The 19,659-nt window shown below is 54.2% G+C and overlaps 1 protein-coding gene across 1 annotated transcript in view; it reads right to left on the bottom strand.

Annotated features, from left to right (window-relative positions):
• Positions 1 to 727: 727 nt before the first annotated feature.
• The window catches only part of BMP7 (bone morphogenetic protein 7), an 88,366-nt gene continuing 69,434 nt past the window's right edge, over positions 728 to 19,659 (bottom strand). Inside the window, exons 4-7 of the mRNA XM_079944140.1 lie at positions 11,253 to 11,450; positions 6,429 to 6,505; positions 4,930 to 5,040; positions 728 to 1,773 (exon numbers count right to left, since the gene is read on the bottom strand). Coding sequence (XP_079800266.1) covers positions 1,624 to 1,773; positions 4,930 to 5,040; positions 6,429 to 6,505; positions 11,253 to 11,450 — 536 coding nt within the window. The 3' untranslated portion in view covers positions 728 to 1,623. The remainder of the gene's footprint in view (positions 1,774 to 4,929; positions 5,041 to 6,428; positions 6,506 to 11,252; positions 11,451 to 19,659) is intronic.

Below are 19,659 nucleotides of genomic sequence, written 5' to 3'. Positions count from 1 at the left end.
TGCGAGCCAGATGTCGGCTGGGGTATACGTGGTGACAAAACTTGCACCAAGAGGGAATCACAGCAAAACCCCCAGATCTGTCAACAGACAAAACAAAATGTAACAAAAACACCGACTCTTCCCCATTGACCAGGCAGAGTGAAGGCTGCAGCCCAAGCTACTGAAGAAGAAAACATAAAAGAAAATGAAAACAGCGTCCCTGTGTTTCCAGGAACCAACTCAATCAACATGGAGAAGCAGTTTCCCACTAGACCAGATCCCAGGGGCCACAGGCCTCACCGGGATAACCCTGTTCTCTGTTCACAGAGAGCCTGGTCGTCTCCAAGGCTGCACTGCAGCTGGAGGCTGGGTGCACGCCATTTAGGGGACCCACCGGCTAAGGCAAGGGGGGCTCACGCCAAGAGCCGCGTCAGAAATGGCACCTTCGAGTCAGGACACTCTCACGACAGCTTCTGGAGGCTTCTGTTTGAGATTCACATCTGCACACCCTGCATCCAGCAGACCTCCCACTGTGTCACCTTTCCCTTACGTCAAGGGGCCGATTCTTGCGCAGAGTCCTCAAAAACGGGTCTGCGAACGAAAAGAGGCGACCACGGAGGCCCTCATCAGAGCCCAGACTCCAGGACGCTGCTATCGATGACCAACGGAGGAGCTGGCTTGGGGGACTGACGGTCCCCCTGCCCACCCACCCCTGTTGAAGGCTAGCGTGCTTCTGAAAGTAGGGCTATGGTGGCCGGAACTCAGGATCAAGCTGCAAGTTCTGTCCTGAGCTGTCCGCCTCCATCTGCCAACCCTCCCTCACTTCCTACCATGGGAAGTGTTGGAAAACCAATTCCAGGCGTCTGCCGGTGCTTCACGTGCCTGTTTTAATTTCTGCCACCACGCACTCAGCTGAATGATGGAACCTATTTATTCTTCAAGGTCAACTCCAAGCAGAAAATTTCCCTCTCCCCTGCTGGCCAACTCTTGGCTTCTGGGTGAGTTTACGTAAACAGTGGGCCTCAGCAAGCCTCAGAATGAAACCGGAATGGCACGGAGAGGGGGCCTCCCCTCCCTCCGCCGGCCACAGCTTCTGTTTATGAAATCAGAGTAAACCAAGAAATGGGGATAAATTGTTTAGGAAAATATATCTCTACCATCCTAACCATTTTCATTCATTCGTTTTATTGTGACATTTATTACAGGGACTTCCGCGTTAGTCTCCCTCTCGCACAGAGACGAACGTGCCCACCCCTGGCCGCGGCCCCTTCCCCCCGCTGCTGGTGGCCGGGCTGAAGGGTGTCATCATTACCCCTGGGAACGAGTCGGTGCATAGCTGAGACTTCACAGCCAGCGATCGGGGCCCAGCAATTTTTCTTGGTATATGTTTTCCCTGTTAGGTTTTGCCTGCAGCAGCTTGTAGGATCTTGTCTGTAGGATGCCAACGAAAAACGGATCAAAAGCCATCTGCCTCTCAGATTCCTTAACGCTCCTACAGCGCTGCAGCTGGAGAGGGGGACGGGAAGGCCTCGCGAAAGGCAGCTGGGCTGCGGGCTCCTCGCCGAGGTGGTGGGAGACGCTGGGCGGCGAGGGGCCCAGGATCTGGAGAAACGTGGCCCCGAAGCGTCTGACTTCCAGGAGGGGCTAGTGGCAACCACAGGCCCGGACGACCATGTTTCTGTATTTCTTCAGGATGACGTTGGAACTGTCATCGAAGTAGAGCACGGAAATGGCGTTGAGCTGCGTGGGCGCGCAGCAAGGCTTGGGCACCGTTTCCGGGTTGATGAAGTGCACCTGGAACACACACCAAAACGGCGGCAGTGGTGAGAGCCGGTGAGTCGCTCCTCCCTGGCCTCAGTATTCCTAAAGGAACAGGTGCTGCTTGGACAAAAGTGCCCCGCAGGTGACACTCACCGGTCACTCCCAGTTCTAAGCGCTTGCTGGGTAACTAACTCAGTTCTGGGATTATTCTTGATTCACAGATGAGAGAACCAAAGCATAGAGGGTCACCCAGCACATGGCTAGGAAGACACTTGGGGCCAGGATGTGGGGCTGTCCTGTGCACGGTAGGATGTCTGACGGCATCCCTGGGCTACACCCACTAGAATTCGGAGGCACTCCACCCCACCCCCGCACCGTGACAACTAAAAATGTCTCCAGACATTGTCAAATATCCCCTGGGAGGCAAAACTGCCCCAAGTGGAGAACCACTGGGCTAGACGAGGGTTGGCCTGCAGGCCGATCCCTGCTCCACCGCCTGCTTTTATGAATAAAGTTTTATTGGCACAGGCCACGCCCATTCATCTACACGTCATCTGTGGCTGCTTCTGCTTCTGCATTACACAGCATCTGTGGTGAAGAGGTGCGGCACAGACTTTCCGCTCTCGAGGCTGAAAATATTTACTATCTGGCCCTTTCCAGAAAAAGGTTGCCAACCTCTGGGCCAGACCTGTCCTGTCCAAGAAAACTATCACGCAAACCACATGTGTAATTTAAAACGTCCTAGTAGCTACATTTTAAAAGGTGAAAAAGAAAGAGGTGAAATTAAACAGTATGTTTACTCTAATCCCAGATTTCAAAAAATTATCATTTCAACGTATACTTAGCATAAGGAATCATTAATGCGATATTTTACATTTTTTTTATACTAAGTCTTCAAAACCCAGTGTGTATTTTGTAGTTGCAAAACATCTCGATTCAGACTGGCCACGTTTCAAGTACTCACTGAAGAGGCACCACACAGAAGTGGTCACTGTATTGGATGGTGTGAGTCTAGACCATATTAGACTGTTCTGCATCTTAAGCAATAAAAACGAGAGGCAAAGAATTTGGGCAAACCCTTGGGTGGACGTCCACAAGAAAGGAGAAGGTCCAGAGGTAAGAACGAGGAAAGGAGTCAGCCAGTTGCCCAGGTTTATTGTTCCGTCTGGCTCGTGGGCGCCTACGCACCTTACAGGTGGTGGGGCTCGGGGACAAACTAATTCAAACGTCGACAGCGGCCATGCAAGCGCCACGGATGACCAAACTGGGCCAGGAGTCAGACCATAGGGGACGGTGAGGACCGGGGCAAACCAAAGGGAGATGGACACAAGCTGCCCAAAGCCAGTGCGATCGGATGTGCCGAGTGCTCAGGCCAGCTGTCAAGTCCTGTTTTGTTTTTATGAGAAACTTCCAGGTTTCCAACACACCACGTAGGCCAACCGGAAACCCTGTGGATGACCCTCTGCCCCCAAGCCCCAGTCTATGACCTCCCACGTAGGTCAGCGTGCTTTTTAAACTGTTTTTTATGTTTAATCTCAAACCTTACAAATCTAAACCTTCCCCCATCTCCTCCATCCTTGAATAATGTGAAAGCAAATCCCAGATGTTAGCTCACTTCCTCTGTATTTCATTAGGACTCTCTAGAAAGCAGGGATTCACCTCCTTTTCAAACATGACCTTCGTTTCAGAATAATCAAAGGACTCATTCTGATCCCAGAGCTTTCTGGTGAATTGCAGATGGAGAGAGTGTCACAGGGCGGCCGGGCTTCTGCTCCGTGGGCAGGGCTCAAAGAAGGGTGGAGGTGTGCTCCTGGCAGCCTGGGAGACACCCCCGTCACTCTGGTCCTCGGAGCAGGACAGAACAGGGGGACACTGGCACGGGGGACAAGTTCAGGCCAAGGAGCAGGCTGGGGTGACTCTTCACTTCCAGCCTGAAGACCTTCAGTCCTGAATAGGGCTTCAGAGTTTACTGCTGTGGGAGCAGGGGTCCTGGCAAAGCAATGCTTCAAAAAAGAGGCCTTCCCTCAAAGGGCAGAGCCTAATCCGAATAAACGGAACAGGGGAGCGAGAAGTAACACACGGGGCAGGGACAGGGAAGAGGGAGGCAGGTTACTAAGCAAAAGAAGCACAGAGCTCTGCAACAGACAGACCCGTGGTACAGAGGAGATGGGCCTGGGTAGTGAGCTCTCTATCACTAGAAGCATTCAAGCCAGAGAGGATGACCAGTTGTCAGGGAAGGCCCAGATCATGTTCACAGCAAGGAGGAAGATAAACAACGTCTCTGAGCCTCAGCTTCTAAGCTAAAGAACAAAGTCTCTAACTCGTATCACTCTTGTTGTTGGTAAAGTAGTAAAAATAACATCTGTTGAGTGTCCTCTGTGCTGGATACCCCGTTAAGAGCTTTAATTGCATCATCACACTGAATCCTCCAATGACCCCGTGAAAGTTCAAAGAGCCCCATGGCTGCCCCCCCATCTCTCTACCCTATTGTCCTGTTTGCTACCTTCCTGTCGTTCCCCTCTCTGTTCTCCCTGAAGTTCCCGCATTTGTTCACTTGACTGTTTCCCTGCCTGGAAAATGAGGCTCTGAGTGCAGGGACCACGTCTGTGATGTTCCCTGTATGCTGTTCCCTGCAGCGTCCCCAGCTGTCAGCGCAGGGTCTACATGTAGTAGATGCTCAACAAACACCCTTGAATGGCTGAACCACAGAGTTCAAGGCCAGGAGGCAAAGCCACGAGCTCTGGGAGGGGATGAGCCCTCAAGCCTACCCGACCTGGAGGAAGACCAGACGTTGCAGGGCCTGTGGATGTGAATGTTGACAACCAGGAACAGCGGTCGCCTGACGGAGGCAGGGCCAGGGCGCCCGCCGTTACACACAGTGGCCTTTACCCACGATACCTTTAGGAGCCCACGAAACTGTTCTAACTGCTTCTAAAATCAGGAGAAATAAATGCACTCTAGGGTTGAAGACATACACGAAGATTATAATACATGTTATTAACTATAATTTCTAGTCTTGTTTTATGGAGGTAGGGCCCACGAAAGCAAAAGTGCCCTGGGCTCCTGAAAGCCATGACGTGGTCTTGGCCAGAGACCTGCTGTGGCCCCAGCTCGGAGGAGCACGAGGCGGGATGTGGTGGCCCTGCTCCCCCAGCTGCCCACACCCCAGCCGGCGCGCAGGCCACTCACCAGTGTCTGCACGATGGCGTGGTTGGTGGCGTTCATGTAGGAGTTCAGAGGGAAGGCGCACTCCCCCTCGCAGTAGTAGGCGGCATAGCCTTCGGGCGCTATGATCCAGTCCTGCGGGAGAGAGCGGAGGACGAGGCGGGGGGCGGGTTCAGAACCACGTGGAAAGTGGGAGCCGCAGGGTCCTGCCCTCTAGGCCGAAACATTCCTCCTGTGGGCCAGACTCCGAAGCTCCCAGAGGTCAAAGGCACGGCCCACCTCCTCCTGTGCAGCTTGGGCTCCTACAGAGGCAGCCTTCCATGGTCCCAACAGACTGCAGAGTGAGGGAAAGACCACCGGGGGCTGGGCTGAGCCCAGAATGAACGCTTGCTCTTCATCGGAAGGTGGCACAGAGAGGGGTGATTAGGGTGGCACCAACCTCAGCCCTGCTAGGTGGTAACCCGTGGGCGGTTTGCTTTAAACAAAGCCTCCAGGCCTCACTTCACCCACCCAGGAGAGACATGACAGTACAGCCGACCCAGCACAGTGCCTGGTACACGTGTGCGACTCTGTCAAGGACGCACGGGGTCGGGTTAGCAACACATACACCCCTCAGGGACTCGAGTGCATCTGGGGCTCTGTTCCCGCTCTAGGACGCCAGCACGGCCTGCGCCTCTTAGACCACAGATGCTGTCCTGAGAGTGAGGACAAAATCACAGGAGGACTCCAGGCCGGCTGTGTGCACAAGTGCCCTGGGGGTGTATCTGAGGACATGATGACCTGGGAAGAACCTGGACCCTCCCACTGAACTACAAGCTCGCTGAAGGGAGAACGACAAAAGCAGCGGCCCTGAGGACCCTACGATGACAACACCCTTTCCGGGGAAATTTGGGCTCCGTGAGGGCAGGCACATTGCTATGCCCAGGGCTGCACCTCTAGTGCCTAGAAAAGGGCCCAGAATGTCATAGATACTCATAAATAGTTGAGATACTCTTTTCCTAGGATTCATCCCCTGCCCTGCTCCAGTCAAATGATTCCAGACGGGCAGCCACAGTCCTAGGACATGACCCCAGCCCTGAAACAGCTGATCGGTTCAGGAACAAGCACCTGACCCGAGCTGGGCCAATCAGCACCTTCTCTGGGAACTGGAATCACAGACGGGGGAGGGAGAAGCAGACAGGGCAGAGGGTGGCAGCCCGTCCTCCAGGCAGCTGGATTCCAGCTCACGGACTCGGCCACGTCTGAGAGAAGCAGCCAGTGCAGGATGGAAATGGGGTTCACGTGGAGAATGAGGTTCAGAGTCCACAGTGTTTGGGTTTCTGGTTCTAGCTTGAGTCTCAACCGTGTTTCTGCTCTTGGGTTTCATGGGGCGTCCCTAGAGCCTCTAGTTAGGACGCGATACTGGAGTCTCAAGAGATGAGAAACACGGCTCACTGCACATGCGGGACCCAGCCCCACCACCGGGGGAGCCCACACTGGAGGCCTCACACATCCGGGGCCGAACCAGCCACCGCCGCCCTTACCTGCCAGCCCAGGTCCCGGAAGCTGACGTACAGCTCGTGCTTCTTACAGGCCTGCCTCTGGTCGCTGCTGCTGTTTTCTGAGGAGCGGCACCGGGGGGAGGAAAAGGAAATACACACAGATTAGAGTTTCCTCAGTCTAAGACAGTGGTGTGATCCCAGCAAACTCTGAAAGCTGGAGGGTGACCTTCCTGACACAGAAGCCGTTCAAGCACCTGTAGCCTCAAAACTCATTTCCATCCCCAGCAAACGGCCTCTGTAAGGGAGGCACCCACGCCCCCGTCTCTCTCACGCAGTCTTAGCTCACAGCTCTCTCTGGATCCTTCTGTGGACACTGTTTTCTCTTGTTTGGATGTGGACGTCTGCATGGATTCCGTGTGGGAGTCCATCTCCGTCCACATCCCACACGCTGGCTGCAGGAGCCTGCTCGGAGCGGTTGCTTCCACTCAACCTCACTTTGTGAGGCCCGCCCACCTCACGATGCTCAGCCCCGAGGAGCGGGCAGCAGGAGACACGGACAGGGCCTGGGACAAACCCCACCATCGAGAAGAAATGACAGGGTGAAAAGTCAAGCCCCACTGACCTGCCAGAAAAACAATACTGAGGTTTCTCTGAGGAACGAAAATGATGCACTGGGGTTTTCCAGAAGTATGTAAAGTTTGTAGGAACTTTGGGTTAGGAATTGAGCCCTTGTAAACATGTAGAAATCTGTTTATCTCTCTCTTTGTGTCTATGTCTCTCTCTGTCTCTGTCTGTCTCTGACACACACACACACACACACAGCTGCCACTGCACAACCTCCCCTGAACCCAGAAGCTAGAGGGATTCATTTTTTTTCTTAACCACGACCTGTCTCTCCTCCGCCTAAAACTTCCCAGGGCCTTCCTATCAGCTTTTTTGAATATCCCCAATTGTACATGTATCTTTATATCTAGAGTTCAGAAGAGCAATTTTTAAAAATGTACAAACCAATGAGGAAAGGACACAATTGATTATGACAGAATTGCATGTGTCTTTCTAGGAGGGATCCTGGCTCCTAGGAGACACTCAGGACCAGTGAGAGGATCTCAGTGAGGGGGGCCAGGACTGGGGGGGGGGGTGGGAACAGCCACCTTCGGGTATCTCGGGCCCTCATTACCTTGGGGCCTGGTATGTCATTCATTCATTCATACAAATTGTTAATGTCTACAGATTTGCAGATGCTGTTTTGGGCAGTGGAGCTACAAGTGTGAACAAAACAAAGCCCTGCCACTGAGGGGCTTGTCCTCCAGCGAGAGGCAGATAATGCCCACATGAGGAAACACCAATTCCATTCCATCTAGATGAGCGCCGTGGAGGAACTAAGGGAGGAGAGGAGGACGGGAAGGGCGGGCTGAGGGGTCTGTGCCATGGGCGCTAACCAAGGCCTTCCGAGGAGGTGATGTTCTTCGTGTAAGAACGAAAGGAAGTGAGAGGGCGGGCCAGGGAGGAATCCAAGGGAGGAGGTCCCAGGATGAGGACGGAGCAGGATGGAGAGAAGGGTTAGGAAGTCGGCAAGAACCAGGACAGGAGTGGCGGTTGGCAGAGGGACGGGCAGCAGACACTAGAGCCTTCCAGGAATGAGGAGGCAGCGCTGGGGTCAGCGGCCGGCGGCGTGCAGGGGGGAGGTCTGCTTCGCTGGATTGAGCTCCACGGCTGGGGGGTAGGGAGGTTAGGGAGGATGGAGCAGGAATGGGGAGTCCTGGGCCCCCCTTCCCCACTTTGGGACCTAGCCTGAGGGCCTTGAGATAGAGAAAACCAGCTGCAGGGGTACTAGGGCTGCTGGAGGGCCAGGTGGTCACTGATATACAAAGGTCAAGCTCAAGGGAACCATCAGAGGCGAGCCCAGGAAACTTCTGGACCATTCACTGTGCCATATGGAAGACACAGACACTGAGTGGAAATCCAGGAAGGCCTCCATTGCTGTGGCCATGCCTGTGGCCCCAGGCGGCCACCCCCCAAGCCTTCTTCCCCTCCTTCCTTGTAGGGAGGCAGAAGGTAGAGGGGAGAGTGGGGGAGTAGCCCTCAGCCCAGTGATGTTGTGTGAAGCAACCTGAACAAGACAAAGGTCTGAGCACGTTAGCCTAGGCCAGCGATGTGGCAAAGAAGCTGTGCGTGGAGGGCCAACACTGCTGGCTGTTTGTTGCCCTGAGTAAAGAAGGATCCGAAGCTTTGTGTGGGCTCAGTGAGAAGAATGTGCCAGGATTGATTAGCAATGTCTGCCATGAGCAGAGGAAGGGCGAGTAGGGACCTTACTGCCACTTTTCCCAGCCCTGTCTGAAAACAAAGCAATGATACGTGGCTTCATGTTGAAGCCCAAGGCCCAACAGACCAAGGACAAGAGCAGCTCATGAAGCTAGTTGTGGGCATATCAGTACGGGGTGGGCCCTGGCCCTGCCATCAGGGACCTCAGACACCTGGGTCCTTCAGGCCTCCTTGGAACGTGGCTGCTCCAGGAAGAAGTGGTTGGAACTCCTATTTCACTCTGACCTCTTACTAGCAGAAAGACGAGGAAAGGGAAGAAAAGAGATGCTCAAGAAGTAGAATCCTAGTTCCCCTGTTCCTCCTGTCCTGCCCACCCATCCCAGGCCGCAGCAGCAGGCAAGCAGGAGTGGAGAGGCAACTGCTCACCCACCTCCGCAAACCCGGCCAGAGCAGCTGAGAAGCTACAACCGGGGCTGGGACTCAGCTCCCACCCCCGTGGGTCATCTGGTGAAAATGGCTAATGACTAGGGAGTTGGGTCCAGTCGTGGGTGAGAGGCAAGTGGAAGGGAGGCGAGGGACCCAGTTTCTCGCCCCAAACCACACGGTCTGAAGAGCAGCGGAAGGCCTTTGCGGGGTGGGGCTGGCCTGCAGGACGTGTCTCTCTAGCACACAAGGGCTGCCACAGCAGAGAGGATTGTACTCATGTGGCCCTGCAGCAGGATTCCCAGCTCATCACAGGAGGCAAAGCACTTCAACCGGGCATGTGTGTACAAACACACACTCAGAGGTTCTGGTTTACTAAGCCTGCAGTGGGGCCCAGGCTTCGGTATTCTTTTAAAATTAAACTCCCAGGCAGCGTTTAGGTGAACTTCAAACAGGGCCAGGAAGCAGAAATCCAGAGCAAGGAAGTGGATCCCAGGCAAGGTAGAACAGCTGCCACATGAGATAGTGAGAGCTCCGTCCTGTGGGGTTATGTAAGTGCAGACTTGATGGGGGTCCTCACCAGAGGACGCAGTGGGGGAAGCTGAGTGTCCAATTTTAAGATTTTGAGACCAGTCCCTCCCCTTTCACTACCTCGGTTAGACCGTTACACCTGACAGACCTCCGAGCCACGGGAGTCTCCGCGGGGATGACGTTTGCTAGCCCTTCCTGCCTGATTGATATAGAAAAGCCTCTCATAAATCTTCCTATTCCAACCCTCCCTGAGTGCCCCGCCCTGCTCCCCAGCATTCTCAGAGCAGCCAGAATGAGCTTCTTATCAACCCCACCCCGAATCATAGCTGGAAACTCTGCAAAGGCTTCCAAATTTGCTTTGGATGAAGTTCAAACTCAAGATGTGGCTCCCGAGAGGACACTTGACCGTGCTCATTCCCCAGCCCAGCCACATGGCCTGCCCCCCTCCACCCTCCCTCCCAGAGCTGCCCCGAAAACTCCCTCCACCTGCAGGTCCCACTGCCTGCAGCGCTGGCCTCCTGCCCACCGGGCCTGGCCCCTGGGGCACCAGCTCGCCTCGGAGCTCTCAGCTGGCAAGTCTTCTCTGAACCACCCCCTCAAGAGTCCCTCGTCACCACGTTCCAACTCCCGGGCCTGGTGTCAGTGTGGCTGTGAATGATGGCCGCCTCCTGCCCATCCTGAATCATCTCTGCACCACGGCTGGGCTTTCACTGGTGAATCCCAGCCCCCAGGAGCCCAGCGCAGAGGAGGCTCCTAATACAAATGAAGAGATTCAGTTGGGCTTTGATTTGGGGGATCACAGATTCCCTCGGAGCAGCCTAAAGAATAACGGATGCACCTGCCAGAAAAGAATCTAAAGATCCTTTTCGATTCAAAAGCTCTGCACACAAGCTCTGAAGCCACACGTACCCACTAGTACCCACCCAGCAGGATGCCCTGCTCTCGAAAACGTCACCAACCGCAGTAACTGTAATTTTCTTTTTCCTCGAAAAGGAAAATGAACAGAAATTTCAAAATTGTCCAGGTAAGGCAGAAGAAGCCATTGACAATATAAGTGAATCTGAGGGTGGCGGCCGCTTTCCCACCTCGCCATCACCCTTCTAAACACCCCCCATGTCTCCCTTCCACGCTTCCTCCGACCAGCCCCAGGCCTCTCCCAGCTCACGATGAACCCAGAGCCGGGACGGCTCCACAGGAAAATCGTACCGGCCGTATTCAACAAGTGTTAAAATTTGCCATGAGTTTCAACTGTTTTTCACTTGAAGAAATAAAACTAAAGATGCAGCACACTCCCCCCTTTTCCTCCTCCCCGCTCCCCGGGCAGCGGCCTCCCTCCCTCTATTTATTTGGAGCTATTGTTTCGGCCGCTTAGAAATTTACATGATTGGCATCTTGTTACACTCATGTTTTGCTACTTGCATTTCGAAATGAATTTATGACACAATTTATACCCGGAAGACGGTGAGCTCTGGGGTGGAAGGGATTCTGTGGGCTGTGCTTCCTGCTGCATTGGTTCCAGAACCATCTGTCAAGCACATGCGTGGATTCTGAGTCCCACCCCAGCTGGGGTCCCACAGGGGGCCCCCTGTGGGCTCCTCGAGGGCGGGGGGGCGGGTGTCCACGTGTTAACCCTCCCGCCCCCAGGCGTACCTGCGACGTTGGCCACCCGCAGGGCTTCCTGGTTCTTGGGTGTCTTGGAGCGGTTCTGGCTGCGCTGCTTGCCCCCCGTGGAACGGGTGCTGCGGAGGTGGACCTCGGTGGCCTTGAAGAAGGCCACCATGAAGGGCTGCTTGTTCTGGGGCCCCTGCCGCCCGATCAGGCCTGCCAACTTGGGGTTGATGCTCTGCCCTAGACAGGAAGGAGTCAAATGCACAGAGGAGCGGTTACAGGAGAGGCGGTTAGTGGGAAGGGCTGCACAGACTCCGTTTCATCCGAGGCTCGCGATCCATCCGCGCGCCCACCACTCGTCCATCGCAAGTGTGGCCTCAGCTCTGACCCTAGCCAGGTTGCTTTAGAAGCTTGGAACACGGTGGGAACCACAGAGAGAAAACTCCCTGGCCCCTGGGTGCGCCCACTGGTGGGGAAGGCGGCCAGGAAACACGCAGGGCAGGGAGCCCGTGGTGATACGTGTGTGGAGACAAACGGAGCAGGGGAGGGGTAGGACGCTGATGTCTGCAGAAGGACTCCAGCTGGTGGAAGTTCCACTCGCATCTCATTGGCCAAATCAGGTCATGCGATCCACCTAAATTCAAAGGGTGGGGTCAGTCCCGCTTGGTGCCTAGGTGGGTGGGAACAGTCACAAGCAGCCCCAGTGACTGCCACCTTCTGCGCGGAGGGACCTCTTGAGCAGAGAGGTGGGTAACAGCGAGGGAGGGAGCCACATGTCAGGGAAGCGGGCAGTGCAAAGGCAAAGGCCCGGAGGTGGCGGGGGCGCAGTGAGAAAATTGGCCTCCTCTTGGAGCAGAGACTAAGGGTGAGAGGGCCGGGGGAGTTCAGGGCAAAAATGGTGGGCACAGCAGGGGGCAGAAGCAACGCAGGGCCCTGGGGGCATCAGCGAGCCCTTTACCTTTATTCCGTTTACTCCCACAACTTCATGTCCACCCAGAACCTCAGGATGCGACCTTATTTGAAAATAGCATCTTTGTAGATGTAATTAGTTAAGATCATACTGGATTAACGTGGTTCCTAATCCAATGACTGATGTCCTTAGAAGGTCACGTGAAGACACGGAGATGCACGCGCGCACACACACACACACACACACACACACACACACACACACGGCAGCCTTGTGAAGACAGAGCCCAAGGAACACCGACGGCCACCAGAAGCTGGAAGAGGCCAGGAAGGACTCTTCCCTGGCGCCTTTGGAAGGAGTGTGGCTCAGGACACCTTGGTTTTGGACTTGCAGCCTCCTGGCCGTGGCAGAATAAAGCTGTGCTGCTTTGAGTCCAGGACACACACCCTGTCTGCATGAGTGGAAACCACGGGGTGTTCGGCTGGGGAGTGGGCAGCTGCAATTGTTTGTAAAAGACCAACCCAGGCCACTGCTGGAGACTGAACTGCAGGGGGCGAGGCTGGAAGTGCGAGTCCGGGCAGGGGCGACGGAATAGCGCAGGAAGACGTGACAGGCACTGGACGGGGGGCAGTGAGGGCAGAGGCGGCCGGAAACCCTCAGACCCTCGATGGTTCATTTTGAAGTTCATCTTTAGAATTTATTTTATTTTCAGTGTCTTGTTTTGGAATAATTACAGATTCACAGGAAATTGTGATACAAATGTACAGGGAGGCCCCAAGTACCCTTCAGGAGGTGGGGAAACCAAGGCGGAGGGTAGGGGTGGGGAGAAGACCTGGGAAGTGGAGGACAGAGGACAAAACAGTGCGACTGAGCAGCTCCTCTCTGAAATCCCCACCGGACGCACGAGGAAAACGGGCAGGGGACAGCAGGACATCCCAGCCCAGGCCTGGCTCCTGATCTAGGGGGAGAGACAGCCTTGGAGCCAAGACGTGCTCTGGCCCGGGGCCCGCCTTCCTGGGTTCACGCCCCACCTCTGCCACTCAACACAGATGCTCCTCCCAGCAGAGCTCTGCACGCCGGAAGTGCTAACCACCAGCTAAGGGCAGCGGTCCAGGCCGGAGTGGAGACTGCACCCCGGGGAGAGCATGTAGCTGGACAAGCAACGTGAGGACCGAGCCCAGATGCCCCGTCTCCACCCGAGAGATCCGGGGAATGCGGCAGAGGCTGTGCACGAGTGCCCGACGGGGAAGGATCTGGAAGAAGCTTGAACAGGAGGAAGGGGGATGCCGGGAGGATGTGGGGCTCTGGATTCTGGGGAAGAAGGCGGATGAAGCAGTCATAGTGTCCTGTGCTCTGCGGGCGGGTCGAGTGTGACGGGGGCCTAGAACAGGCTACCAGCTCCGGCAACGATGAGACCCTTGGCCAGTATATACTTAACATCACATCTGGTGGTGATAAGTATTCCAAAGGAAGGTAAAGCAAGAGGACAAAGAAAGCCCATCTCACTCATGACAAAACAGCTCAGAGAGGCTGAATAACTTGCCCGAGGACACCCAGCTTGGAAGCAGGGAAGCTGAATCTGAACCCAGGTGAGGCTGCTTAACCACAACAAATACGGTGCCTGCAAGTTGGGGGAGAAGAGTCAGAGGTCAGCGAAAGCAGTGCTTCTGAAGGCCCTGGGCCCGTCCACATCTGGAATCGGCTTCACCTGGAGCCTTCCAGACGGGCCAGATGTCCCGAAACCCAGCCTCCCAAGGACCAGACCAGCATCGGGGGTTCTCTCTGGCTGTTTAACAACAAATGTTTAAAGAGGGAGCTCTTCCACTCACCACTACTTTACCTTAGTCGCTTTTAATGCCGGCTTTCCTGCATTCTTTAGTGGGGTTTCCTCGAGTTCACCCATCTATAATTTGAATGATTCTATAAAAGAAACCATTAAAGCCGAGCCCTTAGGAATTGCGTCCCCCCCGGAAGGCTTTTAGGGCAAAATAAAAATGCCTCCCTGAAAACCTGATCCCGTTCCAGATCCAGTAAACCCAAGCCCTGGGGGCAGTCGCTGGGCATCTGAGGGCGGGTGTCTGGCTCTCTCTGGCCACTGTCAGGACAGCCACGTCCAGGGACGCACAGCCTCAGCTGAGAAATGGGCAGACAGAAAGGAAAGAAGAGGGTCTCCAGGGGGTTGAAACCCACATCTGCCGCTGACCAGCCTGTGTGGGCTGAGAGAGGGGAAGTCACGTGCCGGGGCCTCCATTCCTCATCTGTGAAATAGGGATGATGCCATCTGTCTCACCCATGCCCTCTTTTTTTCTACCCAACCCAATTTTTATTTAGGCAGCCGTGCCTTAGCGTGACTCCAGCCTGGCTATAGAGGGCAGGACCTGCGGCCTTATACGCGGCAACCAACCCTCCAGCTACAGCGACTGGTTCAGGAGTGGGCACGTGACCCAATTTAGTCAATGAATGGAGCACAGGTATCCTAGAAGTTTCCAAGTCCAGAGCAGCCCTCTCTTTCCCTGGACAGGATTGAGGGAGGAGGGATGGAGAGAGTCCCAGAAACAGCTACCATCTGGCAACCGCAAGTAGACCACATTTCCAAATGGGGCTGACCTGCTGGAGGGAAGAGCAGAGAGACAAACAGACACGTGATCTCTGGTGGTATCACCGAGCCACTGGATCACACCATTCCTGAAGCTGAATTCTTGCCCCGGCCAGCCAAACGAATAAACCCCTTTGATTGTTCAGTCCAAGTTGCCATTTTAGGGTCATCCTTGCCCCTTTTTCAGAGGCTGGAGAACTAGGGAACAGGGTAGCAAGCCATCTTGGGCCTGGCAGAGAGCAGGCACTCACAGGGCAGGTACGGATCATTCCCCTTCTATCACCAAGTATGAGAAAAGATGAGAGCTTTCAAGGTAAAACTGACTGTCACCACAACAGACATTCACCTTCAACAAAAAACAGCGATACGGAAAACTACAGTGAAATATCACTTCGCTCCCACTGAAATGGCTAAAATAAAGGCAGACAAAAGGTAAGTATTGTTGAGGATGTGGAGAGAGTGGAACCCTCTTACACTGCTGGTGGGGTTAGAAAAACGCCACAGATGTGTTGGAAGACGGTTTGGCAATTCCTCAGAGAGTTAAACGGAGAGCTCTCATTCGACCCAGCAATTCCACCCCTAAGTACATACCCAAGAGAACTAAAAACATAGGTTCGCAAGTGCTCACAGCAGCATTATTCATAATAGCCAGAACGTGTCCATTAGCTAACGGTTTCATTAGCTAATGAGTGGATAAACAAAACACGGTGTATCCGTACAATGGAATATTATTCTCCAGAAAAAGAAATGAAGTACGGATCCACGGTACGACATGTATGAACTCTGAAGACATTACGCTACGTGAAAGAAACCAGTCACCAAACATCCCATGTTGTATGATTTCCAGAACAGGTAAATCCATGGAAACAGAAAGTAGATTAGTGGCTGCCAGGGCCCAGGAGAAGGCAGGGCATGGGGGGAGCGCTAATGGATAGCAAGTCTCTTCTGGGGATGACGGAAATGTTCTGGCATTGTTTAGTGGGATGGCTGCACAACACGGCGAATGTACTAAAAAGTACTAGACGGTACACTTTAAGATGGTGAAGTCCATGTATGTGAACTATATCTTAACTTTTGAAGTACATAAATTACAAAAAAAAAAAACAGGAGTAGGAATGACCCATCAACCAAACCCCGGGGGATAGTTTTTGCTAATAAAACAGTGTAAGGATGTCCGTCATAGTGCCCGGCACTCGTGGGCTCCTGGTGACCGTTTACTAAATGAACAAACGTCTCCTGTGCCAACAGTGGGCCGAGAGCTCACAGCCCAGCCAGCCCCCTCCACGGCCCCACGGGGCAGACATCGTGATGTCACTTGTCAAAGAGGAACAGGCTCCCGCGATAAAGGCCTTGCAGCGGGTCAGTGGTGGAGCCAGTATTCGAACCCTGTTCTGCTGGAAGCCAAAGTCTGAGCTCTCAGCTTCACACCAGTGTGTCCTGGGCTGCCGCATGTGCTAAAAAGGGGTCAAGGTTCCCCGACACAGGGTGGGAGCTGCATGTGAGCTCGGAGGTTCCCCTGGCCCAGGACCGCATCTCAAAGAGCCACCTGGAGGTGGAGAGGAGACAGCTTTCTCCCAGGCTGGTCTTCACCTCCCTGGTATTCCTTGAAAGGTCAACTATGCGACCACGGTCATTTGGAAGAATGTGGAAAGAAGGACCCTGAACTGAGTTCATCCCCCCGGCTTCCTCTTGGGGTGGGAGGGTTATAAAAACTCTGCCTGGTGTCTGCAACCGGAGCAAACTGCAGAGAAGAGAGTGGGCCCTGCTGTTCACAGCCCATTTGGGGTTCTAGAAGATGCACTGACCTCCCAGCCATCTCCGGGCACCAGGACTGGCTGCAGCATCTGCGGGTCCCAGTGCAAAGTGGAAATGCAGGACCCCTTGACCTAATGTTATTAAAAATCGCAAGACGGAGACAGCAGAGCATCAAACCCAGCATGGGGTCCTAGTACAGGGTCCTGTGCGGGTCACACACCCATGAAGCCATTCCCGTCATGCACGTATAGACACACGGAAACACGTGTGTGCAATTCCTCATAACTGAGATGTGTGTCCCTGCTGATTCACATAAACCTGGGTTGGGGGCAACGTACTGTGGGCATCTTCCCTCGTCAATGAAACACATGTTGATCTCGTGTCTTGCGGCTGCAGAGGGGCCTCGCGTCTGGAAATCCCTTTGCCTCATCCTCTTCCGTCCCAGGCTTGAACAAACAACTTGTTTATCCATTTAGCAGTTCAGTCAACAACGATTCTTGAAGCCCCCTCTGTGTGCCAGGCACCGTGCCAGGTGCGAGGTGACAGCCCCCAGGAGCTGACCAGAGAGGGAGATGCGCTCAGGGGCAAGGGGGCACCGGTCAGGGGCCGGGTCACGCGGGGCCTCGGTTCATGTTCTAGGTCTGGCAGGGGGACGTGGCCAGAGTTCTGTGATGAGAGGCCCCCTGGGACTGGTGTGTGGCGAACAGATAGGGTGGGGAGAGAGAAAGCCATGTGGAGGTCCAGAAACCAGCCCCATCCCACCACACCCTCCTCTGGACCCCCGTAACGCTCAGGGCGGCCTCTCGGGGCCCTGCCCCGTCACCTTCCTCCAAAGGCCCCGTCACCTTCCTCCAAAGGCTCAGCAACTCAGGGCAGGGATGGTCCCCTTCACCCACCGTCCCTGCACAGGTGAGAGCTCTAAGATGGGGCCCAAAGCACGTTCGCCAAGCAGGCGATCGCAAACACAGCCGGCCTCTCCACCGGGCACTGGGCGTTTGGGTTGATGATCCTCTGGGGCGCCGTCGTGGGCACTGTAGGATGTGCAGCAGCGTCCCTGGCTGCTCCCCAAAATGCACCCCCAAATGTTTCCCGACCTTGCCAAGTGTCCCTGGGAGGCAAAACGTCCCAGGTCGAGAGCCAGGTGTTACATAAACCCTTCCTGAAGTAAGGCAGGCAGCAGAGACATGCGAAGATACGCTACTGTGGTCAAGGTTTTCGCTGCGCAACCCACAGACAATGTGGTGCTTTGTTACGACAGGATAATTAAATGAGGGCGTGCGGGCATGAAGTACCACCCAGCCACCTAAACAATTCACTCATCGATTTACGAATATTCCTGGCTCACACGCCCCGGGCCCAGCAAAGCTCTGCGCCCTGGGGGTTACCACGGGGACAAGACAGGTCCAGGCTCTTGTGGGACGGACAGAAGGGAGGGCTGCCAAGTGAGGGGCAGAACATGATACAGTGTGATTCCACGTGGGAGAAAAGAAATTTGAAGCGTATACCAACAGATGTGGATATGTATACACAGAAAGTTTATTTCTGTTTTAATACTCCCACAAAGGGCAGAGAAAGGTTACACTGGGAGAGAAGACGTGTGGGTTAGCTGAGAGGGGAATTCCTTTTCATTTTATGCTGTTACAATATAAAGGCTTCACTTAGCACTTGCAAGTATTTGTTTTGATTATTTGTATTTAAACCTCCAGAGCAAGCCACACTGAATAGGGAGCCAGGCCAAACGTATCAGGCAGAGGGGCTGAGGTGGGTGAATTCATTCATCTAGGCAGGAAGAAAAGATACGCGTAATATTTGAACAGAGGTCTGTATCTTCGAAAAAGATTTATATTCTAGACAAGGATTAATAGGTTAAAAAAACCCTGAAGGTTTGCCCAAGGATGGGATTATCCGATTTTGCAAATAAAAATACCGGATGCCCAGTTAAGTTTGAATTTCAGATAAATGAATAACATTTGCAATACGTGGGACAAACTTATATTAAGCAATTATTTGTTGTTTATCTGACATTCAAATTTAAGCGTGCATCTGTATTTTATCTGCCAAGAGGTGCCCCTTAAGTCAGGACAGAAAGCCTTTCCTGGCCTGTGATGGTAACTGACCCTGCTACACTGTAGCAACCATGATGGGGTCTCTGGCCCACCCAACAAGCAGGTAACGACTCTGCTGATTTCTTCATCCTTAGGATTCATGGCTTTGCCTCTAGCAGAGTGAGTGCTTTGCTTCTGTTCCTGTTTTCTGGCTTTTCTTAAATCTTAGTTTTCAAATTAACATCTAGTAAAATTGACTTTTATTTGGTGTCCAGATCTGTCCGTTTTAATGCGTGCGTAGGTTCATGTTAGCACCACTTCTCTCAGGATACAGAGCAGCTCCTGCGTCCCAAAGAACTCGCTCGTGCTGCTTTACCTCAGTGCATCCAACCAGGGGTGAGCCCGCCCCCCCCCCCCCACCCCAGGGGACACTGGCAACGTCTGGAGACATTTTTGGTTTTCGCAACTTGGGGCAGGGGTGCTACTGGCATCAAGCGGGTGGAGGCCAGAGATGCTGCTAAACATCGTACAGTGCACAGGACGCACCCCGTCCCGACACACACAGAGCACGCCGACAGTGCCGCGGGGGAGAAACCCTGCTTTCTCCGTCAGCCCCTCCCCGACTCCCGGACTCTCAACGACTGACCTGTTCTAATCCCTACAGCTTCGCATTTTCTAGACATTTCATATACATGGACGCACAGTCTTTGTCGTCGGCTTATTTCAACCCGCGTGTCTTTGGGATTCACTCGCGGTGCTGCATGTTTCACGGTCCACAGTGTGGATGCACGAAGTTTGGTGACCCAGTCACCTGCCGAAGGACACCCGGGCTGCTTCCAGTGTGCGTAAGCATGAACATCATGACAGACGTTCCCGTACGGGTTTCTGTGTGGACCTACCCTTTCATTTCTGTGACGTGAAGCAGAGGTGAAATCCTTGGTGTGGCCTATTCCCCACAGTCTTCGCACACTCGAGGTGTCCGTCGGTGCTGGAATCAACCCGCCTGCCATCTGGAGAGACCGGGGAGGCTGCAGAGCTGAGCCGGGAAGGTCCGACCCCAGGAGCGCGCCCGCCACCGTGCCCAGCCCCGTCCTGCCTGGCCCTCCTCCACCGAAGCAGGCTGCAAAGGAGACCCTTCCCAGC

The sequence above is a fragment of the Stenella coeruleoalba genome, assembly GCF_951394435.1.
Source record: "Stenella coeruleoalba genome assembly, chromosome: 15".
Lineage (NCBI taxonomy): Eukaryota > Metazoa > Chordata > Mammalia > Artiodactyla > Delphinidae > Stenella > Stenella coeruleoalba.
Note: the sequence above shows the minus strand (reverse complement) of the source record. Positions and strands in the feature narration are given on the sequence as shown.